Here is a 26961-nt window from a genome sequence, read left to right as displayed (position 1 = left end):
ATATGCTCCTCCAGCTTTTTCTTTTAAAGTCAGAGGTAGCGCCTAAAGTAAGAAAGAACCCCCCAGAGTGATTCAATGATCAGCCAGATGAAATACAGCAGTGTCTCTTTCTACCCCAAGAGACGATCAACTTCTAGATCAGCTTGGCAATACTTGAAATAGTTCTCGGTGGCATCAGCCGCCCCGAGAAGAAGCCTTATGATCATTGAACAAAGTTCACGTTGAACGTCTCCACTCCCATCGCCTGCAAGCTAACTTCTTGCAGACCATCCTTCAATCTCTCTCTGGTCTGAGTGCCGGTCAAGGTGGTCTGGGTGACGTTCAATTTGGGCAGCTTGAAGAACGACGTCCCCTGTGGTATCTTATCGGTTAGGGGACAATGTTTCAAGGCTACGTCCACACCTACGGAGCAACTGTAGCCCTGTTTGTGTAGCACCATTAGGGCACTGTTCACAGGAAAGTTTGGCAGTTTCTGATCGTGATTGGTCCTCAGGTTCAAAAGATGAAGGTCGCATGGGAAACTCTGGCTGAGAAGCCGGATCTCTGGTGCCATGGTGATCTCCGACTCTGTCCCATCGACCACAAAGATATTCACTGGATAATTCAGAGCATTACTTAGGTGGTTGGCGAACAGGGATGGCCTAGAGTGTTTGTCCTTTTCCCCTGTGATATCTTCTAGAAGCAACCAATGCTTGATGACAGTTCGACGATTGTCCAGCAGACCCTCGCCCATTCCTCGAGAATCATCGTACAGGGTTCTTCGATCCAGCATTACCTCCAGCCATCCAGGCTGGTAACTGGCTGCTCCTTGGCAGTGGTTCACCACAAGGGTCAGCCTGTGACTGGTGTCCTCGATGTAGGCCATGGTGGTGATAGGGAAATAGTTACCCTCGATCCCTATCCTCTCTATCTTCGTCCTCTTGATCATCTGATGTCCATTCAGATCTGTGTAGAACTCCGGCGGATCTCCATTCAGGATATCAGTCTGTAGACGCATGAACATCTCTGTTTCCCTATTCTTTGGCGGTGTCTCGAAGTCCACAATGTTCCTGAGGTATATCGCCTCGCCCAGGCCACCGTCCCTATGATAGATCGCCACGTGGTGGGTCAACAGCTTGCCGTACTCGACGGTCAACCGAGAACTGAGGATTCCACTAACTATATAGATCTTCTGATGAGGTGTGTACGCCTCCAGGACATCTTTGTCGGTGTCCCGAAGATTTGGATCAGGCATAAATAAGTAAGCACCGCTGTGGAATTGGGCGGACGTGTAGGCAGCGAACTGGATGGCACATTGCATGATCTTGCCAGTTGCCTTTTTGGTCACCCTCTTCAGAAATCCTGTCTGACCATCGAAGAGGAGCTTCATCCGCTGGTTCTCCAGCTGAACATCACCTACTTGCAAGGGTTTGATGGGGAACAAGGTGTCCTTGCCGCATCTGCTACAATAGACGGTGGAAATCGCTTCTACTGGGACCTTGTCAATCTGCTGGAGGTGATAGGTGGCTATGGCTAAAGGCTTTAGCTCCACCACGAAGAGAAGGACGTAGACGTCATGGGTGATGCTTGTGGCGTTCATCACTGGTGCTATCTGATAGGGGATGGGGTTCTTTTGAGGATCGAGGACTCTTATTCTATACGATGTTACTTTCAGACTGATCACCTCTTGCCTGGGTTGGGCCAGAGGATTGAACAGAACGATCTTTTTCGTTTCCTGGTTGTTCACCCCTATTGGTATCTTCTTGGGCAGTTTCTCGTAACTGTCCCTATCCGATTCAGCTAGGACGTATACTGAATTTGGTTTACTGGTGGTGCCAGCTAGCGACTGAATGACGAAGCTCTGGAGACTGGTGGTGTCTGAGATCGACTCGAACAGCTTCAGGGCGTAGTCCTTCATGACGAACGACTTGGACGTGCCTGTGATAGCGTCGTGATGCTGGAACAGGCCCAGATTCCGTCTGGCTTTCACCAGCTTCTCGAAATAGGTCTCGTACAGCATGAAGTCCTTGCCAGACTGTTTCGCCACGTTCAACGCTATCGTGTACAAGATCTCGGCGGATCGTAGATTCGCCTCGAGTTCACGGTCCAAGATCTTCATGTACGGTCTGGTGGTGAAGTAACCGCTCCAGTAGGCTGGTCTACCCTCGCTGAAGATGTCCGAATAGACAAAGAAGTCACCCTTCAACGTGGGGAACGTCTCCACGCGTTTTCTGATCTCACGGAAGTAATCCTTTGGCGTTCCAAAGACAATCTCAGCGTTGTACTCTTCCTTACGGCTGTTTATGTAGTCCATCAGGATCTTGTAGTTCGTGTACTGTTGGTCCCATTCGACTGCGTGGTCGTATCTAAAAATATATATAAAAATATAAGCTGGAAGCAACAAGTGGGGAGGATACCTAATCTCAAACTAAACTAAATCTAAGGCCACTAACTTGGTGACTACGCACAGTGTGGTATTTTCCCACTCCAGCTAAAGGGTATAGCAGAATAAGGTGGTCAAAAGTGCCCTAAGACCGATTTGGACTTCCTATTCCTATTTTCCTGTATATTCTGAAAACGATAGTAGATGGCAAAAAACTGTTGCAATGAAAATTTAATGGCTCTTCATGCTTTATAGAAGTGTACTATGAAATTGTAAAAAATTTATTTTTTAAATAAACAATTTAAATAAATAAACAAATTTTCAACAATTTTATTACACATTGTTGCAGAGCATAAGAATACATTAAACTTTCATCCCAACTGTTTTTTAGTATCTACTCTAGTTTTCAAGATAATACCATGAATGTAGTTCAGCTAGATTGATAAAATACCACACTCTGTCGTATCTCTGTTTGCAGGAAATCGAGTTATCCTTACCTGAAGTCGTCGCCCAGGGGCATCAGCACGACGTTATGAGTGAACAACGATCCAGTGCGGGAGTATTGTTCTAACAGCAGCTCGGCCATCTGTTTCACGTTGTTCGGCGTGATCTCGACCGCCCGTACCGAGTACTCTGTGTATTCGCCCCGTATCTTACGGAAGTCGAAGTTCAGGCATACGTGGGGATGGGGGCCGCACGAGTGTTTGATGTTGTAGATGTCGAACGGCTGATTGTGGGTGAGCATATCCGCGTCCCCCGTTTGATCCCAGGGCTGCAGCCAGACGAAGTCACCGTACTGTTTCTTCGCGAACCATTGCTTCCACGCGTAATGGATCCGTTGGATCACGGTACCCGATGCGCCAGAGGCCTTCAGGAAATAGGGTATCGTTCCACCGTGACCGAACGGATCGACCGACCAGCCAGACTCCGGGACCACGTCCAGGTTGGTCTTCAACCACTGGTGACCTGGATTCAGTGCAATACAATTGCCCTTGAACAATGCTATTCGTCTGTTACAAAACCGCGACGAGAAATAGAATGAAATTTATAGAGGGTGAGGGGCACCTGAACACAGTAAATCCTCGACGAGGACACTGCGCTAAACCTGATAAAAATGTCACCGCTGCACCCGGGGACCTAAGAATCGACGATTTACTGTATTTTTTTTAGGTAAATGAACAATGCTATTCGTCTGTTACAAAACCGCGACGAGAAATAGAATGAAATTTATAGAGGGTGACGGGCACCTGAACACAGTAAATCCTCGACGAGGACACTGCGCTAAACCTGATAAAAATGACAGCGCTGCACCCGGGGACCTGCGAACACTCATCGACGATTTACTGTATTTTTTTAGGTAAAAATACGGATGATTTAGGATGGATCTAGATCTGGTTGTATGGTCTGAGGGAGGAAAGCATCCCAGCAAATATTGACAAAAATCTTTTTTTGGAGAAGCCTTTAAACACTCATTGAGGATTTACTGTACTTTTTTTAGGTAACAATCTGGATGATTTAGGATGGATCTAAGATCTGGTTGTATGGTCTGAGGGAGGAAAGTATCCCAGCAAATATTGACAAAAATCTTTTTTTGGAGGAGCCTTTGAACACTCATTGAGGATTTACTGTATTTTTTTTACGTAACAATCTGGATGATTTAGGATGGATATAAGATCTGGTTGTATGGTCTGAGGGAGGAAAGTATCCCAGCAAATATTGACAAAAATCTTTTTTTGGAGGAGCCTTCGAACACTCATTGAGGATTTACTGTATCTCGACTGTTATTGGTGATAAGAACAATGCAAGTTTAGTCTGACACATTTCTTATTATTACCAGTAACAGTCGAGATATTCTAATGGCCTGCTTTAGCTGCCTCAATCTGTATTTTTAATTGTCTCGATTGTGGTTAGTTTCTATTGTCCCTCAAAATACTTCCAGTGGAAACGTTCCATTCCATGGAATTGTGTTTCTTTTCGGTGGGGCTTAGTGAACACGCTCTGATAAACCTTTCCTGGCGTTTCCATTAAGAAAGCGATACGACGTGAACAGGGGGTTCCCTCGTTAAGCTTCAGGGTGGAGTTGCTTCCTTTGAGGTTGCTCGTGATATCGTTGGGATATATTTAAACATTCTGAGGATGTTCATTTAAACAGTCATGGTTGAAGAGATAACAAACCTGAATACTAATATACTCCCTCCAGAAATCTGTGCTTCCAACTATTCAGAAAAATGCACGCAAAAACGTTGGATTCGACGGAATCATGGATTCCCTCATAATTTATTCTCGACCAATCCCACTCGAATAGCAAAAAACCTTGTCCACCCGGTATGTTACGATGACCAGGCGATAAATCGTCGACGGAGAAACCGAAACGCAGTCTCGATCCTGTGGTAACGTATCTGGATTAACTCCCCGGCTGTTGCACAGGGTCAAACGGGGGGGGGGGGGGTTGTCTGGTCGGCGAGGAATGCTTTGGCGTAGGGTGAGAACTGATAAATACGCATCGATTAGGGGCCAGGTCCGTTCCGACCACGTATCGAAAACTAGATTCCGTCGTCAGAGGTCCTGGATGAAGTACTGCCACACTCTAGTCCTATCTGTTTCGATACTACTAGGCCTGAAGTTTGTTCTAAATAATAGTATCTAACACAAACCTAATTGTGATTCGATATAAAACGAAACCTAGTAATAACCTGGATGTAGGCCTATCACGGATTCCACCAAAGCTATACCTTGGATTTAACTTGGAAGCAAACCGATACCTGAGACGTCCAAAGCCATTTTTCCGAACGATCCCATACCCTAACCCCGCAGAATCGATTACACCGATTTCCCAGGTTCGTTCGATTGGAAGAGCTGTAAATTTATGGGGCATAAATTCGTTGCAAGGACGTTAAGCGGACGTCGGGTTGCGTCTTATCGGCGTTCCTCTGGGTGACCCAAATGTGTCCCCTTCGCGATGCCCCAATTTCTCGGGCGTTCTCCCTTGCCCATTGCGTCACGGTATATCTACGACATTTATCTTCCAAGGGTGGAAAGAGTTTCGTGACGTTCCCACCTCGGAATTTCAGGCTGGGAGACTTCGAACTGACGAAGAACAGGGAAAAGTTTACGGGGCAGGGAAGGGGGGATGATCTGGCGTTTCCACGGGAACCAAGGGGGATCGATTCGGTTCCCCGCGCGTGAACGCAAATCCAACGCGGGGGGAGAGAAACCGTTTCGCTTTGGTCCTGGGTAACTACGGGGGTTGCGTCCGCGACAATCGTGTTAACCGGGAGCGCTACCATTTGCCCCGACAGCGAACATAGTCTCTGGACCACGGGGATCATGTACGATTATGGTGTTAACAGGTCCTGGAGATTCCGATTTTTTATTAAAACTTCGAGGGCTTGTAGGGACCCCTCATAGAAGCATCAAGCAATTTTTCGTTTCTGCTGATATTCGGTAGTTGGAGGTGAAACCATCCCCTAAATGTCGATATGTCCTTTTCTATTTTTCTATATACTTCAGAAACCATAGTAAGTATTAAAAAACTGTTAAAACGAAAATTTAACGGCTCTTTATGCTCTATAGAAGTGTGCAATGAAATTGTTAAGAAATTGTTTTTTATATGAACAAATTTTTAACAATTTCATTACATATTTTTGCAGAGCATAAGAATTCATTGGATAGTTTTTTAATAGCTAGTATAGGTTTCAAGCATTACAGGAAAATGGAAAAGGACACATTAACCTTTAAGGGGTGGTTGCCCCCTCAAGGATCGGATATCAGCAGAAACGAAGAATTGCCTGATTCTTTTATCGAGGCCCCTCACAAATCTACGGAGTTTAAAAAGTAATCAGAATGTTCGGAATAGTAACGAAGTTCCCTTGCCAGTGTACCAATATACAGGGTGGGTCGCCACATTTTGCCATCTAGATTTACGTCATTATTATTACGCATAGCAAACAATGTTTCAGATTAAGTTGAATGGTTTTGAGAGGGGCACATTCTGATGGTACATTTTTTTTGTAGGTGGACGTGTAAAGGACATATGAAGGTCATTAATGTTATTTTAAATGGAATCATATATTTTTTATTGCATCAGCTGATGCTCCTTCATATTCTTTACAAAAAAGTATTAATCTATTTGTGTAAAAAAATCATTAATGTATGTAAATGGATCCTCTATTGCTCTTCGATTACGTCATACCTTAAATTAAGAATGTGCACTTCATATAAATGAGGAAACAGATCCTTGACTACCACCGGAATGAATACCAATTTCGACGAAATTATACAAGGTGTTCAATTTATCTGGACCACAAACTTTAAGACTTTTCTATCCCGCAGACTTTTTAGGATTTTCGAGTTTATTAATGGGTTGGCGAGGTCATTTTCAACCCCTAGGAATGGAATGCACCATGGACGACCAGACAGTTCTTGGGGCGGCTGAGTGTCCTTCGCATTTCCGAATTCCGACGTGCTCGAAATCGTTCGAAGGCGCGCTCAAACGTGAACGTCCACCGCCCGCAATCGAGGAGCCATCGGCGGTCTAGGACCACGGAAATTGCGTCAATTATTCGAGGAAGGCGGACCCGCAAATTGCGCGTTCCGTGCTTGTCCAGGCTCCGCGCGTTATTGCAGACGTTCCAAGGGTGAGTGGGTGGATGGGTGGCGTTTTCATCGCGGGAAGAATATTGGAGAAACGTGGAAATAATCGGAACTGGTGGATTCCTCGTCGAGAAATGAGTCGAAACGACGGAGAGCAGTTTCATCGTACGTGGTTTCGTTTTCGAGAAAAACGTAGTCGAATTTTAGGGGTGGGGTGAGGGTACAATTGCCTAAAAATAATATGTTGAAAATTAGACCTTGTAAAAAATAGTACAGCAAGGTTTATCCACGTTTTTCTTAATCATTAATACGAAGATCCACCCCATGAGAAATTTTTAATATTTCATTGGGGGTTGTGTTGGGGGTTGAAAAATGTGCAGTTCAATATCTCGAGATATCGAACGCCTCGGGGTGAATAGATGATACGGTGGGATTAATAGGGATGGAAAGGGCAAGAAATAGGGTCTTGGTGGAAGGGGGTGGTGGACTTAGGGGTGTGGAGGGTGAGAGCGACGAAAGGGTGTGGCGTGGCCTAATACGAGCGAACAAACCATTAAACTACACTCAGCCGGTGCTCGACTGATTATAACTCATTAGACACGACATGTGTGCATTAAGCGAGTTATCGCGCACGTAGTACAACCCCACACCCCCTCCCGCCGCGATCGAGGGGGATGAAGCTGGGGCTGATGCGCGGCGAAAGCATCTCTGAAAGCTCGGGGAAAGCTGGAATGGACGAAGAGTTCGTGGAAGTTGCCCGCTAAAGCCCTCGGAGTGATTCTACCATTCTGTTCTAGAATTTATTATCGTTTTATGTGAAACCACCACCCCTGAAATTCTCCATTTCCGAAGAAAGAAATAAAAAATATTTGATTTCCTCAGATTCTAATTGAATATTTTAGGAAACTTAATGCGCCATTATTAGTCAGATAAACATTGTAAGTACAGTGATTTTGTCTCACCCTGTATACTAGAACCACCCTTAAATTTCTATCGAAATGTTTGTGGCAAATGATTTGAGTCAATAGCAATTGTTACAAGTGATTCGAGTCAACAATAACATCTACAAGTGATTCGAATTAATAATAATATCACCAAGGCATGTGACGATTACGAAGATATTCAATGGGAACAACAAGAATGAAACATTTAATAAATTTATAATAACTTAATAATTAAACAACAAATTTACCGAGTCGTTCAAAAGAACGTGGCGCAAGTGAAACATTCGTGGATCGAGGTTTCGATACTCGTTTGAAAGTTGATAGGGAGTGGCGAAAAACGATACGGCAATTAAATGTTCACCGTCCTGTTTGTCTGATCATAAAACGCCCCGTTCCACTGGCGCGAGACTGACGCAATACGCGTCGCGACTACTTCCCCTCGGTTCGATAGAGCGTCGACCTCTACCACTGACAGGGCTCGTCTAATGATGAGGCGTCGTATTAGTCAGCTGAAAGAGCAAATGAAAGGATAATAAATACCGTGCGCCACTTGTTGCTCTTATTTCGCGGGGATCGAAGACTATTCGAGTACCCTGGAATTTCGAGAAACCCTCGCGACCAGAATCCTTCCCCCTAGGTGGGGTGCAAACTGGGTTGTGAAATGGAACAATTAATTTTGTTATTCCGGCAATCGAGTGACAGATCGTCAAGGATGCAAGAAATAATAATTTTCTTCAATTAAAGGAATTTCTATGATTGCTGGCTTTAATAATCGTTGGACTGATTGTTAATTAGGAAACAGTTTCATTACCGCAGGGGAGAAATTAGATTTTTCGAAGAGTCCACGTTTTATTGCTCCCCTCGGTTGTATTATACTGCCAAGTTTTAATTAAAGAATTTTAATCCAAGTTATGCAGCACGGTGTCGTAAAATCTGCAAATAAGCAGAAAATGTACACCTCGATATACAGGGTGGGTGAAAAGTATCTGGATTTTAATTATTTCCAAATATTCAGATGCATGATACAATTCAACAAATAGGGTCTGTCGAAGATATTGATTACTACTTCCATAAAAATTGTATAAATAGTGAGAGCAAATGGATTTCAATATACAGAGTGCACTAAAAGTAACGACCATCATTTCCATCAATATTTTCCGAACACTGGAATCTAACTTCATCGACAGTGACGACGTTCACTTGCATTAATATTATACAAATACTGAGAGCTAATATACCTTATTATACAGGGTGTGCTAAATGTAAGGACTCTCACATCCATCAAGATTGTTTAAATACTTGAAGCTAATATTACCAGAAGTAAGAACTTCCGCTTCCATCAATGTTTTCCAAATACTCAAAGCCAATTTGCTTCAATATACAAGGTGTACCGAATGTAACGACTTCCACTTCCATCAAGATCGTCTAAATATTGCGAGCCAATTTTACCAGAAAAGTAACGATTCCCACTTCCATTAATATTTTTCAACTACTGAGAGCTATATACAGGGTGTGCCCTAAAGTAACGACTCCCATTGAACATCTCCAGCTTCTCGAGAAGCCAAGCTACTGAATTTCGCGTCAAGATACCTCGTTAAATATAATTTCTGTCGAGAGAGGTAGGGGGACATCCAGCACGACAAGGATTTTCTCTTGTAACACGGATCCCGTTCGATCCTATGCAGGCGCGGAGATAACACGGGGCTCGTTAGCCGCCGCTAATTTCCACCGGCGAACCGAAACGAGCCTCGGTTGCTCCGGGCCACGGGACCGCCGGTAATGGACTCGTCCCGGTGCACTTCCGGTTATTATCGTGCTTCCTGCGAAGCTCACCGACGGGCTCCTAGGTGGATCCCGTGGCTCGGTTATCTCGATTTCTGCAATTGTCGATATCGCCGCCGCTTATCTTCCGTTCCTACAGGGTGGACGATCCTGGGGACACTAGGGCACCACGGGTTAAGCCACCGACTGGAGTCTTCGATGCCACTTTAATTGCGGCCATTAGTGTCTATCGGGCTCGAGCATCGTTTGTCCCCGCGAGTTGCTCCAAAACACGGAACTCTTCGAGTCTAGGAAGACTGTTTTCGTAGGGATCAGTGCTCGAACTTTGGATATGTAGACAAATGCTTTTCTGAAGTGACAACCATAGGAATGGATCGTGTTGAATTTCCTGATTCGAAGATGAAGAGTTTTATGGGTCATAAGCAGAGAGTATTTTGTGAATTTTTTAAAGTAGGAAGTATTATGATTTATGGACAATTCTGTAAAGTGGAAACTATGACATTGTAGATTCTGTCGAATTAGGAATTTTTTGGATGCATTGTTCGGATATTCGACTAAATATCCTCTTCGAAGTTCTAAAATATTCCAAGCGCCATTCAGTTTGGTGACGATCCAGGGTTCGTAATGATTTAAGGGGATCCTCCAAGTTCCATCCGTTCCAACAACCGGTCGAAATTTCTAAAGTTCCGTCTGTTCACCGAAATATTCCCAGACTCGCGTCAGCCTCCATTGTTCCCAACCCATTGTCCTCTCTGGTGACCCAATGAATCACCTGGCAACCGTCGATCGAACAGGTGCGATCGGAATAATCCAGGGCCAGCGATCGTAAATTATTCCCGGCCGTTTACGTTCCGTGACAAGCGATTATCACATACAGGATGGTCGACGACAAAATGGCGGACACCAAGATGGCTGACAAGATGGACGACCAGATTTCTACATGCCATGAAAAATCGAATCGAAAGCTTCGTTGCTGTCCTCGCAAACAATTTCCAAGTCGTCGCCTTAGAAGGCAGGATCGATCGTCCATTTCGGTCCGAGCGTTGGTAAACTCGTCCCGATTCCCCGGAGGATTCGTGTTCGCGTCGTTCAGCTAGCGACGCTCGGCAAGATGGCGTCCCAGCTCCGTAGAAACTTCTCGCAAGTTCCCTCGGGGGGACGAGTCCGCCTCTCGATTCCGTTTCTTCATCCTAATCAGCCGCAGAAGCTCGAGAGCTCTCGCGCGTCTATTCGTCTGGGGAGTTTGGCTCCTCGCAGACCTCGACACGGAGAAATCTTAGATTAGACTAAAACCGAAGTGAAAACTGCTTCTCTGATATGCTTAAACATTTATACGCATTGAAAATTTATCAACCGATGATTCGTGGATTTGAAAGTTTAAATCCGAAGGGGGAAATTTTCGACGGCCGCCATCTTGAAAGTGAAACTTTCGATAGTCGCCATCTTGGAAACGAATCTTTCAGCGGCAGCCATCTTGAAAGTGAATCTTTCAACAGTCCCAATCTTAAAAGAGCGTTAGAGATATTTTCTGTGAAGAATGTTCTTCGACGAGAATTTCCTCTCAGCCGAATCAGATTCGTGGGTGGACAACGTGTTGCGTTTCTCATCGTTACGTATTCACACGCGGAATATTTACGTATCGGCGTGTAATGGCCGCAGGTACGCATATTGACCGCGCCCCGTGCCAGAGATTTAACGTCCTAAGCGCGCGAACGGCTCGCCATACATATTCAGGGGGCCTAATAATTGGAAGTTAATACAGCCGTGGCGGCATTATTTCAGCGGAACGGTCGCGAATCCGTGAATTACCGGATCGGTTTGTTCCATTATTCGCTACGAATCCGCTTTTGACCCCGAGGTTATCTCGTATGAAGCTGGATGAAAATTAAACCTGAACCCAAACATCCTCTAAGAAACAGACCATGCTAAAAACTGGCCAGAAGCGTAAAATTAACGAAACCACTTGCTAAAATAAATCTATAACCACAATTAACAATATCCCCCCCCCCCAAAAAAAAGAAAAAAAAAACAAAATTTACACATCTAGACATTGACCGGAAGAGGAGGATCGACGTCCACTGGAAGTTAATTAAGAAAGTACATAGACCTTGGTACTTTTATTTAAAAAAAAAAAAAAACATGGTCCAAGAGGTTGCTCACAGGAAACGTTCAGGACAATTCCGAAACGGCGTCGTTCTCGAGAGCAGACGGATCGCAAGAACGTCTAATGGCGTCGTCGGGGATGATAACGCCCGGCCGTATTTACGGTACTGAGGCAGACGGTAATTATTATCGCAGGAAATGGCGCGGTATGCCAAGGCAGGGGAGGGGGGATAATCACGGGAATCCCGGGGCACAGAATAAAATCCGCCGCGGCATTAAACCGCGTCGGATCCTTTTCCTTTCGCCGTGAGCCGTAATCAGAGAGCGTTAAGGGCGAACGAGAGCAATTTTCCCGGCGGAGAACCACCGTCCCCCGTCTTATTGCGCCGTCGTGTCTCTCGAGCACGTCCACGGATCGACTCGAAATCCCTTTGAAACGGAAAGAGGCTTCACGGGTTATTGCATCTTCGTCCCACACTTCCGGTTCTGGAAATATTGACACCACCTCCCTGGGTCCTGGGCTAACCCCTAATACCCTATTTCGTGAAACTTAGGTTTCTTTCTGGATAGGTGTTTTTTTTCAGTATTCTTACCTTCGATCAGCTGATCCAACATGGCGTAGATGTGAGAGGTTGCCTCGTCGGTCATCACCCAGCCTCCGGTGGTCATCTCCAGTCTGCCATCTTTCACCAGCCTCTTTACTACCATCTTCTTTGTGGGGTGAGCGCTACGATAAAAGATATCACCATTGATTTGGGTTGGGTCTAAATTGGATCTCGGTTTGACCCCTGAACTTCAGTCTCTGACTCAGGCAGGTTCATGTTAGGGGATGGATAACTCTGATTACTATTGTTCCCAGCGATTACAGGAAACTAGAAGTTTGGGTCAGGTCCCAATCCTCTATTTAGGGCCGCACTATCGAGTACTCTAACAATAAGAACTTAAGGGGACCGTTGCAGGTCTAAGTTATATCTTTGGTTTAAGTTTAGGTCTGGGACTTAAGTTTAGGTTTGGGGTCTAAGTTTAAGCCTTGGATTTAAGTTTGGTTTTTGGGTTTAACTTTGGCTCTTGGACCCAACTCTAAGCCTTGGATATAACTCTAGGCCTTGGGCCTAAGTTTGGGCCTTAGATTTAAGTACAGGCTTTGGGTTTAAGTTTAGGCCTTGGTCCTAAGTTTGGGTCTCAGATCTAACTTTAGGCCTTGAGTCTAAGTAAGATCCTTAAGTTCCAAGTTTCAGTCTAGGGTCCAAGTTAGGTCTTGGGTCTAAGGTAGGCCTTGGGTCGAAGTTGCAAAGCAGCCTGTGTGAAACTGTAATCGCAGATGGAAAAGAAGGCGGGAAAAACAATGGCCTGAAAGTGCGGATAATCCAGTTCTTGAGGGACTCGGGAGGTCGGTCGAAAAGGCGGAAACAGAAGCGGACCGGAATTCATTGGTGGTTTACGAGCGACACACACAGGACACGGAAACGCAACAGTACGGCTCGGATCACGTAAATCCCGCGCAGCGGGGAACGCGCCGGGCAATAAATATGATTTGTATCGCGGATTGTATCGTACGAAATTACAAGTTGCCCCGTTACACGTTACCGCGGCCGGCTATCTGCGATGTAACTCACAATTACGCGGCCTCTATATCACTCCGCCAACCTGCTAAGATATTCGCGTTTAACCCCTTTACTGCCTGAATTATATTCCAAGAAAAGCCCTTCCCCATTTCCCTGATCACGCTACTTACTTCCTTTGATACATAACATTCGAATTCAACATGAAAATTTCGATTGTTATTTATAGGAAGATCTACAGTTTCATAAATATAACATCAGTGAGTGAGGTTAAGACAAATAGAAAATTGTTCTGTTGTCGAACGATACTCGAGTGTTACTTTTCCTAGTGTTCTATCAGAATGGAAGCTATCTCGTCCCGGCCTCTTCACGAGCTCCCTTTACGCCCCGCGATACTTCCTCATCTTTATCCCCCTCTGTTTTCTCTCGATCGTTAAAAAAGGACGTTCCTGTTCCAGGGAAGGTCTTAACTGCTCCTTCGGGCTGGCCCATCCCGACCGCTATCTGCCCGGCCTAATGGCCCGTTTTACGAGCCTCGTCTTCGAGGGGACATACTCCCATCGCTACCATAAAAACGGGACCGAAGGTTGGTCGACAATTTTTGTTCGGTCACCGACATTATTAAAAATCTTTCTCTTTCCAACATCGAGGGACAGGTTATGGCTGGGTCACGGACAACCCGTGGAGTCGCTAAATCGTCACTGACGTGTCGATATTAAAAGCAAAGAGGTAATCCTAAGTCTAGACTAGGAAATTCTAGAAATTAGATTCCTCGGGGACTAGATTAATCCACGGAAACCTATGGCTGGGTCACGGACAACCCGTGGAGTCGCTAAATCGTCACTGACGTGTCGATATTAAAAGCAAAGAGGCAATCCTAAGTCTAGACTAGGAAATTCTAGAAATTAGATTCCTTGGGGACTAGATTAATCCACGGAAACCTATGGCTGAGTCATTGGTGACCCGTCGATGAACAGACAGTTACCGAACTGTTCATCGAATATAGATTCAGATCTGTGATATTTTGTCATGGATCACGACTAACCCGAAGACCGGCTGCGAGGTATACTGAGAAAGGATGCTCACCTCTCCCACCATAGAGACAGGAAGGACACCTCGCTCCAGATAAAGGTCATGTTTGGCCATTGTTGCAGCTTCGCGACCATGTTGTTCAGGATGCTCCTGGTGGAGCTGTGGAAATACTGCTCGAACGTCTTCAGCCATCCTGGGTCCGTGTGACTGTGAGGCACCAGAATCACCTGCGCAATCGAAATAAATGGCTTCATTTGTCGTATGGCTGATTAGAACTGTGGGTGATGTATTGGTGGGTCTAGATAGGGTCAAAGATTAGGGAAAAAGTCCCTCGGGTACGATCAATCCTCCAGAACAATGATGCCCGTGTGTCGATAGACTATAGAGTCGGCAAAGTTAATATAGTCAATAGAATTCCCTGGGTCGACAGATTCGATAGACCCAACAAAGTTTATAGACTCAATAAGACTTTATAGAGTAGACAGAGTCGATAGATTCGATAAGATTTGATAGAGTTAATAGAGTAGAGTCAATGTAATCGATACAGTCGACGAGCAATAGGCATCGGTAAGGTAAGCCTAAGCCGCAGAGCTTAACTCGGACATCACTGATCTAAGTAACGACTTCTCCAGAATTACATTCCATCGCGAGTTCTTGACAAACAACAGTGTCCCATCACGGTTCACGTAGACTTAAATCGAACAAAGACCGACAGATCACTTCAGCGGTTCTCAACCAACCGGTGGGCCTGACAGCGGAAATTCGTTAATTAGGCTGCACCATGCTCGCCGCGATAACGACGTTACTTCGTAATTGATACACTGCCGAATGGGGCGGGTAATGCGGCCGCAGGCCGGCCAACATTGCTCGTAAAACAATTTGCGGGACTCATTACGATTTACCATCGGTCCGCCGGCCGACTGGTTACGGGCGACTGACTTGATTGTGGCTCCCCCTGACCCCTGAATCCTACGGAAAAAATCTTTCGATCTTCACTTAATTTTTTCATTACAAAGTGGCTAATTTTTCAATCATCATTTTAGGATCGATCCTCCATCTGTGGGAGAACACAGTTCCATAACCCGCGTCTCAAATTCCTCGAGATCGATCGAAACGACGATGAAAATTCATACGGGTCCAATTTCCCTGGTACGCCGGTTACTACCGTGTTTTCCTCCCTTTTATGAATATTTAACGCCTCTGATCTTTGAAGCTAACTCCAAGCCCGATAGTAGAAAGAAAAAAATTGGCAAGAAAAGTGGCGGTCGACGGAGAACCGCTGCGACAAAGGATTACAATAAACCGATATCCGTTCGTTCATAATCAGAGCCGGCAGCCACGGCATGTTAAACCGCGCATAGTTCATCGACGAATCCGTATTATGCACCGATACCCCCCACCACCGAGGTTTGTTACCGGACCACAATGGAACCCTGAACTTCTGGACGGATCGATGGTTGCGGATTGTTTCGGAGGGAACCCATTCAGTCGCTCATGAACTCTGTGTCGAACGAACACCTCGAATTCCGCCGTTTCTCTTTGCGTTTCTACGGTATTACCTCGATAATTGATCAAGGCACACTTCACCGATCAATCGAACCTTTGAGTCGCATGTTTACGCGGAGTGTCACGAACACGATGGACTAGTAGAGAGGTGTTGCCGTACTAAGTCCCGAGTTCCTTCGCATTTCTTCGGTACTGCCTCGATAGTTGATCGACAGTACATTTCACTAACTAATTCGAACTTTGAATCGAGGTCTGCATAAGTTGAGTGTTGAAGTTGGGGAATATCGATGGACTAGTAGAGAGGCACTACCGTACAATGTTTCAGAATTGCTAGTATCGAGCGGCTTGGAACGAAGGCGTAAATGATCCCAACCGTGGTGACAGTACAGCACTGCAATCGTCGTCTGTACAGGGTACCGGATTCTGAATACGGGTCACGTGATGCAATCGTCGCTCGGAAAGGGTGGCGTTAATTACAGAACGGTCATCTCTCGCGTTTAATAAACCAGTAGCCAGCAAAAGCTGTCGGACGATGGGGGAGCGGGGGTGGCTGATTCGTATGCATGAGACGATCGCGGTCCGGATCGGAGCGTCCCTTTAATACACCACCCCTCCACCCCTGTTCCTTCAACCCTTCGACCCCTGAAACAGTATGATCCGTAGTTTGCCTCGACAACTTCGTCGGCTGCTTTCTACAATCACAGTTGGAGAATATGTAATCTGACACCTCCTGTGCCTACGGCAGAGTCACCGGCGACTCATCCTTTCAAACAATCACTGAATTATTTTTTCCCACGACCTCCACAGTCCAGAGACAGAAGATCAACGAAACCAGACAATTTTAATAAGCGCGTCACTTCAACTTGGTCTGAGAGGTCGGAGCTGCAAGTGGAAGCAGAAACGGAGGATGAAATGGGGTAAGTGCGCCCCCCGGTCCGCGACCGTTCTCCATTACATTTATCCAGTAGGGCAACCATGGGCGACATTTTTCCAAGGTAGAACCAGTCTTTACGAGGGCCGCGCCTATAACCATGAGAGACGTCTTCCAACGTATGATCCCTAGCGCGATGTCTCCCCAGGTGAGCATACCGTAGCACCATTTTACACCGGGGGATCCTACTGGCGATATGCTTCGTTGAAAGCTGACTTTAATCGAGATAAGAAACGCCCTATATCGAAACAGAAGCGGTCTTCGACTACCGTAACCAGCCAGGGCAACACTGGGAGCTGGGCCCATTTTAGGGTATGGGACGTGTGGGTATCGTCGGGAGCGACCGTCCGTCGTGGAATCCCTGGCATTGTCCGTAGCGTCGCGCGTTTTCGCAAAAGGCCAGCCCACACCATTGTGCACCCGGACGACAATGGCCTGATGAGCTGGTATTGTCGAACTCGTCGAACTCTACTCGATGAAAGGGACCGAACTCCTCGGGGATACGACCAGCACGGTATTTTGCTCTCTCTATCTCTGGTCCGGGAACCACTTTCTGGCTTCCCGTCTAAATATTTGTCGGCGGTAAATCGGTCGTTCCAGGATCGAAGCTATCCTCTGCACACCTTCAGTTGCTTCCTTGGACCTCTCGCAGGCAAACTTCTCTCTCCATGGGCGGGGGACGATACTACCATCGTCGTTGAACAGATCCCAGCGCGGAGTAGCTATTTTCTCGTTAGAGTTTTTCGGATAATGAGGTGGGGAAGGAGACTCGCGGCTGGCTGACCCCGAAGATCAACCGGGAGGAGGTACGTTTCTTCGTTATACTATCCAGCCAAGTTTCTTCGCCGCGGTTATCTATATCCAGGAGAAGAGGGAGCAGTATCATCTTGTTAGAGGAGATTGGAGAATATTGGCGTGTTTATGGGGCTCGGCCGCCGCGGGAGGTCGCGAAGATAAGGTGGGCAGGATAGAAGCTCTGGTCGGTTCTAACTATTAATGTTGACAGATTGTCGAACAAACTGGTAAGAGAACAACTGTGGTCTGTTTGATGTAGTTAGACCTCCATTGAGATTACCGACAATCGTAGTCAGGCTGTAAGTAGTATCAGCAAAATATCGGACTAAGAATGTCAAGTAGTAACAAATTGTAATAATGACGAATGAGCAGGATGTACTCACGATCAGTGACTAATCAGACACCTGGATCGAGTAGCAACAGTGGAAAATATCTCGAACGAGGGTTCAAGTGTACAGGTCGATGAATAGTGCTCCAAGTAGTAACACTCAACGAGTGGTCCGAAGAAGACGTGAAGTAGTAATAGTAAATAGATAATCTCCACTAGTATTGGTGAATCAGCTGTCAGACGAGAACGTTACGTAGTGCAGACCACTGTATGCTGATGAGTACACTGACCATTACCTGAATCGACAAGGTAACAAAAGACTATTGGTCTCCTCGATGTGGTTCGACCTCCCAGTATCATCAGCCCATGGATTCAATCGAGTAGACCTGGAAACAGGCTCGCTTTCACCGGTGCCTGGCAACGGCAGCCGGCACAGACGTTCGCTGGCTAATTAAGCCGACGTATCCGAGGCATTTCAGAGATTCGTTAACGAAGTTTCGCCCTCCATCTCACGGTTGTGATCCGCCTTGAGGCTTCAGGAATCACGTGCACAGCTCGATCCTCCATTGAGCCGGTTGCTTCTCGTCTCTGTAGTCGCGTCTTTCCATCCGTCGAACCCATCAGCCACGGTACCCCTTCATTAGGCAGATCGGATTTATTACGCTATCGAGGTTCCCTGGCTGACATGTTTCAGCCTTCTTTCAACTGGACTGTTTAGCTCCGTTCCGGACGCGACAGTTTGCTTCGATCGATCGTGAATACAAGGGATGCTAAATCCCTCAATCGTCGGAGCTCAGGTTAAATAGGCTCAACAGAACGAATGAATTTAGCAAGTAATTGGACTGATCTATTATTTGGTCAGAGCTGGGAGGAGATCACAGATTCAGAAAACGATCACAAAGCATGTTGTGTCCCTGGTTTTCAGGCAAGCCTTTGCAATACAGTCCCATTTTCCTTCACAAGGCCACCGATAGGAATTTGTCATCAAAGCTCGCCTACTTCCTCCTCCCACGAGCTCAACCCCACGGTCGTTTGCTGATGTATTCGACCCGTGAAAAATCAACGAAGCTTTCGATAATGATCTCAGACAAGCCCAGCAAAGTATTTTGACTACTAGACACTAGACAAAATTTTCCATAATGCAATGAACGGAACTGGAGATCATTGCTTGGTAATATTTTTCGAATATACGTGAAATTCTACCTTCAAAGGTGGCCTCGTTGGATCCTTCCTGAGCTCAGCGTATCTGGCCTCGAAACTGTCGTCCCAGTACTCCCTGCTTCTCATCCAGGACGGCTGTAACAGAAAAAGAACGGGTACTTGTTAATTTCCCTGATTAACAGTGGGCAGTTACTACTTGCTACCGTAGTCTGACCAATCATTGACTCTTACCACCTGGTATTCCGATCTGACAAACCATTTAGTATCCCCACTTGATACCCTGGCCTGACCATGTATTGACGTTTACTACTCGATATCCTAGTCTGACCGTTCATTGACCGTTACTACTTACAAACTGTGATTAATAGATAAGCCGTGAGACCTGTTGTCGCCACATAAGGTCCGAAACGCTCGTTTTGGCCGATGAACGAGTACACGAACGAGGCGCCACCGACGAGTTTCCGAAGCATTGGCTCGGTTTATCAGGTTCACCCTCACCGTCATTTATCAGGGTCGTTCAGGCAGGGAGCGACGCCAATCTAAGGTGAAAAAACTGTCGCGAAATGCAAATGCCGCGAGCCAGGGTGGGAGAATGGCGTTTTTTTTTTTTTTTTTAATTAATAATTAATCACCGTGCCGGATAAGCGACCGGGTGGAAAACGCTTTTCGCGCGTACGACGACGCCGTGTAACTTCCATCGTGCGATTCAGGCTGGTTCGATGCTGCTGAGTAATAGAATTCGCGGACGGCGATAAGAACGCGGTTATTAACGGGTGGGAGGGTGTGAACGTAACGTATCGTTCGCTCGACTATTCAGCCCTAGCACCATACGGCCGATTATTAAAGAAGATTGCCGCTTGGGAAGACTTCGTGGCGCTAGGGTGAGGATTTTCTGTTCGAAACGACGTCGACGTCACAGTGAATGCAGAACGGATAATAGACGGTGGTACAACTTAGCGAAACGATCGATTCTAAGAGGGAACAGTGTTAGACGGCGAATGGGACGGAAGTAGTGGATCACCAGTGATCAATATAACAGGCGGATTGTGTAATAATAGTAGAAGAATTGTCGGGATAATGATGAGGTCAATGAATCAGGTCGATGAATCGTGAGACGAGAATATTAAGTAGTATAAATCGATAAACGGTGAAACGGGGGATATTAGTAGTACAAGTCAACGAAAGGTAGGCCAGTAAAAAATTTGTCTAAGATCGCGTATCAAATACCATTAATATAAAACATTGTCGAAGATGGATCTCCCCATAGATCCCTCAAGGATAGAAGTGCTATTTCATTTTCAAGCGACTTGATATGTCTAGAGAGCCTCGAGAATTCGATCCCAGTATCGGAACGTTCGAAAATTGGTTGGCAATTCGCCCTCCATTAGCTTGGAAGAGAGGACGGTGGCGTCGAAAGAGGAACTCCAGTCCCTAGGGGTACGAAGGGATGATCGGTCGCCGATGAACGGGCCGACGAAAGGGAAAGGATCGAGTAACGAGGGACAGTAGAACGTTCAAAGAACTGGGCGAACGAAAACCATTTAGGGTAGCTGGGAGAGAATCGACTGAAGCTCTATGGAAAATTTACACCAACGTCGATTGTCTCCTCGATCATACACAGGGTGTTCCAATATTCTAAGCTTCTGGAGTTATGTCCGCATACTTTAAGACGCTCTGTACCAGGCTTTGTACCAAGGAGAATAGGTATACACCATGAACCCATTCCACGTCAATCACGCGTCGGGAACAAAGGAATGCTTAGCGCACTGGATGTACACCCATTTGCCACCGATGTCGTAGACACGCTCTTCTACGTCTCCTTTGACGCTGTATAGGACGACAAGAGGGAAAACGGCGAATCATTGAGATCGGATTGCTATCAATCAACGGGGGAGAGAAGATCCTAGTAGAACTGGGTGCAGAAGACGTTGAGAGGGTGAGAAACTTCGTCGTCCTGTGAAAAAGGTCTTGAGATATCGTAAAAATCGCGAATTCATCCAACTCAAATTTCCATTACAGTCATTGAAATTCTCAGGCACTAACCTTCCTCTGAAAATACTGGGTAATCAATTTTATTTATGAATCCTTCATCCATTTTTACATCCTATAATTATTGAACTTTGGCAAAGAATTCAGAAGTCGGAAGAATTAGAGGAAAATATTAGGAGATACCCTAAGTGCTACTAAGACCACTAGTGCTACCAGTATGGACACAACTCGTAACCGAATACTACACAACATTTTATTCATGCATTTAGATACAGAAACTCATAGAGACTTGACTGAACCTTCAGTTTAACTAAAATTCACCCTTGTGTCGATCTATCGATCCCTTGACTTACCCACGCCCAAGTGTTTCGTTTAACAATTTCAATTCTTCATTCAGCCCTGTCACGAAAAATTGGAATATTCAGATGATCAGAAAACGGTACGTGAGGCTTGATAACAGGACACTTAAATGGAACGAGGATCATGGATTCTTGTTCCCCCAACGACGAAAACCTTTCGTTCATGGGTACCTTCCTTGAATCTAATATTTTCTGTGGCACGTGCAAATAATTATCGCTCTGTGCCGCTGTAGAAAATTCAATTTTCCCTTCCCTCTTCTTGTCTTCTCTTTTCCTGTCGGGCTGCGTGCCAAACGAGCCGCGGGAAGACACATTTCGTGCGGGGAAATATTTGCGCGCGCGCGATTCACTTCGCCCAGGTAGAATTAAAAAAAAAAAACAAAACAAACAAACGTCGGCTCCTTTAATTAAAAGGAGCCCCTGAGATAAACGAATAAACTCGCTTTAATTAAAAGAAAATCCACCCGGCGACTGTCCATTGTTTCATTCTCCCTCACCGAGCTTTTTTTCCATCCCCTAACCAAGGTAGCACCCGTTCCCTCCCCGTCGTTAAATATCTCCACCGGTTTGCTTACGAATCCTCCACCGAAATTGGTTTACAATTTTCCCCGGGGATGGAATCAGAAAAAAAACTCTTCGAAGTTTCTTCACAATGACGTGAATATTCTGGAAAAAAATTTTCCATGAAAAACGAACTCACGGTCCAACCCTCGCGTGCTTATGGCCGGGTCACCGAGGACCCGTTGGTAATTACAGTCATCTAACTGTTTACACAATAACGAAACAAATATTTCGAGATGTCGCTATGAGTCAAGTTTGACCCGGTCGCCGGCTTCGGCGGTACGTACTCCGAAGGTTAACTCGGTGGATTTCACAGAAGATCAATGGATAATTTTTTGTTTTGGGGGATCGATCGATCATCGGTCAGACGAGTTTTCCTCGCGACAGGGTTAAATCCACCTGACGTTAATTGAACAGCGAAGAGCCTAATCCTTTGGATCGTCTTTCATCGTGGATTATTCGACGGTGCTTCTTTCTTTCGGATCGATCCTTATACGTCGTCTTTATGGCGCCTTTCACGACATTAGAACCCCAGTTTCTGTCCAATAAATACGACGGATCTCGACGATACACCACGAAGACGACCACCATGAGTGAAAAGTCTCTTTCATCCTTTGCCAGTGAACGTTCTTTTTTTTTTTTAACACGACGCCTCGAACGGTAGCTCGATTCAGTTAGCCACTCGTCGAGCACGTCCACCGCATCGACCCAATTATTTACGCCTGGCTCGAGCGAGAGAGAAAAAAAGTGACGGAAGGGGGGATGGGGTTGCTACCCTTACGCTCTCTCGGCCGGACGGATCACTTTTGTTCTTCTTTTTACAGTCGGCCGGGAAAGACGAATCACGGGAAGAGTCGACGATTAATAATACTTTCCGCTTGACTCGACGATACACGGTGTTACTGTACCAGCTCGGACGTTTCAGCAGTTTAATCGGATAGAAATTTTTTTTTTGTATACTCAATTTTATACTGTTTCCTGAAGAAAATCACGGGGAATACAATCAGATAAGGGAACCAAAAAAGAATTTACAGAAAGAACGCCACTACAGAATCTTTAAAGCGAGGTAGGGTGGATTTCAAGTAGTATAGCCGTACGATAATTCTGACGAGCAGTCTTACTACTGGAATTCTTCTATTCCTGTGTTCGATGATTCGTCGCACGGCGAACAAAACGAACTCGAAACTGGTCGAATCGAATCGGAACGACGTTCGGAACGGCCCCGGGATTAAAGGTAATCGCGTATCGAGCACGGTTACGTACGCGTAATGCGTCCTAATGGGCGGACCGGGTCCTGTGTAAATTACTTTATCCGAAAATACGGGACGAAATTGCGGGGACGCATTATCGCGCGATGCGTCATCACGGACCCGCGATCCATACATCGCGAGGCGGAATGAAATTTACGACGGCCGTTATAATGCGTATTCCGGGTGGCGAGGCGTGCGTGGGGAAGGGAGGGGGGCGGAGGGTGGGCGGTGCTCGCGGGGCTGGAAACAGAGACGCGTTTTGCGCGACGACGGGGCGAATAAATTGCGTTTGCGGCGTATCCGCCGACGTTCCGTCGCCGGCGTAATTGCTTGTCCCGTCGCGCTTGGAAATTCACCGGAAGGATCGACTGGCTCGGCCTCTGGTATCTCCCTTTTCTATTTTTTTTTTTTTCAATTCTGCGCGGATACATTCGAGGGGATCTCTTTTTACGCAAATTTTCGTTAAAAAAATCTGATTGAATTCGGGATCCCAAAGGTCCGAGGTTCGGGATCCAAGGGGACCAGAGTTCAGGATCCAAGGGGTCCAGAGTTCAAGGTCCAAAGGATCCAAACATCATAATCGGAGGGGTCCAAAGGATCCAATGTTCAGGGCCCAAGACGTCCAAAATTCAGTATCCAACGATTACGGACCTAAGGACGGAAAGTTCAGAGTTGACAATCCAGAGCGTTCTAAAGTTCAGAGTTCCTAAATCAAAAGTTTTCAGAATCCTAAACCACAGAGTTCGCAAGCTTAAGATAGAGTTCCCAACATCCAGCTCGTAAATCACCGCTCCCTGAAATCAGGAACTCATCTACACCGATCTGTAAGCTGTAATTCTTCTCTCTTAGTGAGACCCGCTGGGCTGGACTGTGTCGGGGTCATAAAAATCGAACACACACGTGAAACATTAACGACCGTGCGAACGGACGCAGCGTTTCTGCCGGGTCAATGGAGAGGAAACGCCCGATAGTCCACGCCTGGAAATAGTCCCGCCGTACGCTCGACAAAACATTCGTACGACCTCGTACAGAGACGGTGAAAAAATGGTGGTTTTCACGCTGGTTTGAAAACAGCACGAACAGTCTCGCGAGCTGATTCGGTCAAGGTTTGCGGGTCAAGACACACTTGAGAACGGTCTAAGCAGCTTGGTTGCGTTCTCGTTCCCTCTGTGGGATTACTGTGCAACCCAGTTGCCTGGTTGCCCTAACCTAGACGGCCGTGGGTTATCGATCGTGGTAATCGACGAAACCCTACGACACACGCTCCTTCTCTCTATCTTCTAGACCCGACCCAGAAACCTGAAAAACTTAGCAAGAAACCCCCAGGGCCAAGGAAACACATCCCAATTAACGCTACGAACTTATCCTCTAGAATTTCCAAAGCCTGGCCTCTTCAACAGCTGGAGGAACGTTGTGAGTCAGGTTCGAAAGGATCAATAGTACAATTTCTCACGATATAGATTATCTTTACAGGTGATTCTACGACGATATTGGGTACGCAGGAGGCTTCTTTTCATTTGGGATATGCAGAACATGGGAGGCGAGAAAGGGACCAAGGGGAATTGGATACTCTGATCAAGGAGGCCGGCCTTCAAGAGATCTAGAGGCGACGTCTACGATGACAACGTCGCGTCCTGGTGAAAGAAGACGAATCGAGATGGGGAATGGTGAGGCAGGTAGGCGGTGGGCTTGGAAGCCCTTGGTTTCCTCTGAATTCTAAGGTATCGACTTTTCAATTGGGTCACGTGCACACCGCACGTACGTCCGTACGTGTGTGTACAGCTGTTCAGGTTGCGCTGGGAATACACCTTAATGGAAATCGAAAATACGACCGGCGAAAATCACGGGTTTCTCTGGTTCGCCCCGGTTGCCTCTCTGGTGGCATCAAAGCCCCCTCCCCTCGAAAGCCATCTCTCCGGTAGGTTGCTTATTGCTTTTGAATCGGACGTTGAATTTTTCATGAGAAGAATCCCCGTGATTCTTTGATCCAAAGTCCACGGAGTTTAATTATACATGGTTTGGCGAGTTCATTTTTCGAACGGATTCGTCCTTCTGGAACACAGGTTACACACGGTTTCGAACGAACGAAATCGAGCAGATTGTCTCGTTCCAGAGCGAGACGTCGTGAAAAAGATATGAAACTGTTATGGGGGTCCGGCCAGCCTCCGATCCATAAATGTTTTATGCTCACGATATTGTTGCCTTCCACGTGACTGTTTCATGTTTACGACCCGAGCAATCCTCTCGTACGAGCGTATTATCCTCAAGGATACAGCTGTTTCCAAGCGGGTCCATGATGAACCCTCCCTCTTTATCATTTACATATATTTACCTACCATGCTAGTTGCAGATAATAGGACCTTCGTTTTAATCACAGTTATAGTTCAACTAGAGTACCTTCAGTTCCAGTGTCATCATCCAGATTAAGTTTCTACCTTGTCATCTAATTTCTAGGATCTAATCTTTCATGTTTTTTCCAAGTAACCGATGGAAGAATCTGATTCTTCTTGCAGATCTACGAAGCTCTTTTCAGTGATCCTTTAACAGACCCCTAGAGGTTCTTCTCTTCTATTGTACGTTGCGAAATATTTCCTTTAAGCAACCAGAACCACCGACCGTGGATCCGATACATGCTCCCTGTTCAACGCAGAGGACATTTTCACTGGTCACAAGAGGCCAGTCGAGCAAACCGGTTAAGGGGTTGGCGTACGTCGACCGCATTATTCATTCGACCAGTGAACCGAGGGTGGTACGACAGAGTCGCAACGGAGAAAGGGTGGAGGAGGTTCTCTCGTTGGGGGGTACACACCGGCACGTTTCACCACGTCGCCGAGTAATGCGAACGGTAACGGAAAGCTGTTTAACTTGCGGCTACCACGGACTTCCGGGACTCGGTTACTTCCTCTCCTCTCCCCCTACCAACTGCATACGCGTTTTCCCTGACGTTCGTGTCTAACCTGTACTTTACTTACCGTGGAAACACGTCCATAGAGGAAACTATATGCTTGGTTTCACTAAAAGCTCAATGAAATTTCTGATGTACGCAGAACCCTCACAAATTCCTTGAATTCTCCGAGTTCCAATTTTTATCTGACTTTATATCAGTCTCCTCGTTCAGACACTACCATTACATCAATAATTACCATTCAGAACCGATAATCAAGCAGAGAAAAAATCATTCTACTTGCGGTTACCCATCTCATTACTGGACGCGAAAAATGCTGCTTCACCTCTACAATCGAATATCTCATGGTCCTAGCAGCCTCTCCACTATTTTCACCCGAGTGTTTCGTGACATTTTATTCTTTTGTATATCCTAAAAAAGGTTCTATTTTCTGTTCCACGCGTGTATTAACCTGTATCTACCTCACTACACGTTCCTATAATTCCAAAAGTGGAAGTATTTCCATCCAACTGAGGGTTAAACTGGACGTTCCAGTCGATTGAGCCTCGACGACAACGGGACGAAATAAGGTCAACGGATGTTGCCCCGAGTCCAACGACACCCCCAGGTTCACCACCCTGTCCCGCGCAATTACCCAAAGGGTTCCATATTTCTGGGATATCGCGTGGAACTGGTAGTAAACAAAAAGTTGCGTTCGAGCCGCATCCTCTATCTGTTTCCTTAACAATAATTTAATATATCGAGGGGGCGGGGGGGTTGTTGTTCTCGGGGTGTTTATCAGGCCGTAGGTAAGCGAAC

General features: G+C 46.1%; 1 protein-coding gene across 1 annotated transcript in view; it reads right to left on the bottom strand.

The window, feature by feature from the left end:
* Window positions 1–202: 202 nt before the first annotated feature.
* LOC107187365 (alpha-mannosidase 2) overlaps window positions 203–26961 on the bottom strand; it is a 46312-nt gene continuing 19553 nt past the window's right edge. Inside the window, exons 2-6 of the mRNA XM_015575443.1 lie at window positions 19142–19234; window positions 14433–14605; window positions 12378–12511; window positions 2860–3328; window positions 203–2345 (exon numbers count right to left, since the gene is read on the bottom strand). Coding sequence (XP_015430929.1) covers window positions 203–2345; window positions 2860–3328; window positions 12378–12511; window positions 14433–14605; window positions 19142–19234 — 3012 coding nt within the window. The remainder of the gene's footprint in view (window positions 2346–2859; window positions 3329–12377; window positions 12512–14432; window positions 14606–19141; window positions 19235–26961) is intronic.

The sequence above is a fragment of the Dufourea novaeangliae genome, unplaced genomic scaffold (assembly GCF_001272555.1).
Source record: "Dufourea novaeangliae isolate 0120121106 unplaced genomic scaffold, ASM127255v1 scaffold113, whole genome shotgun sequence".
NCBI lineage: Eukaryota > Metazoa > Arthropoda > Insecta > Hymenoptera > Halictidae > Dufourea > Dufourea novaeangliae.
The sequence above is the reverse complement of the archived record's forward strand: the minus strand, read 5'-3'. Positions and strand labels throughout refer to the sequence as shown.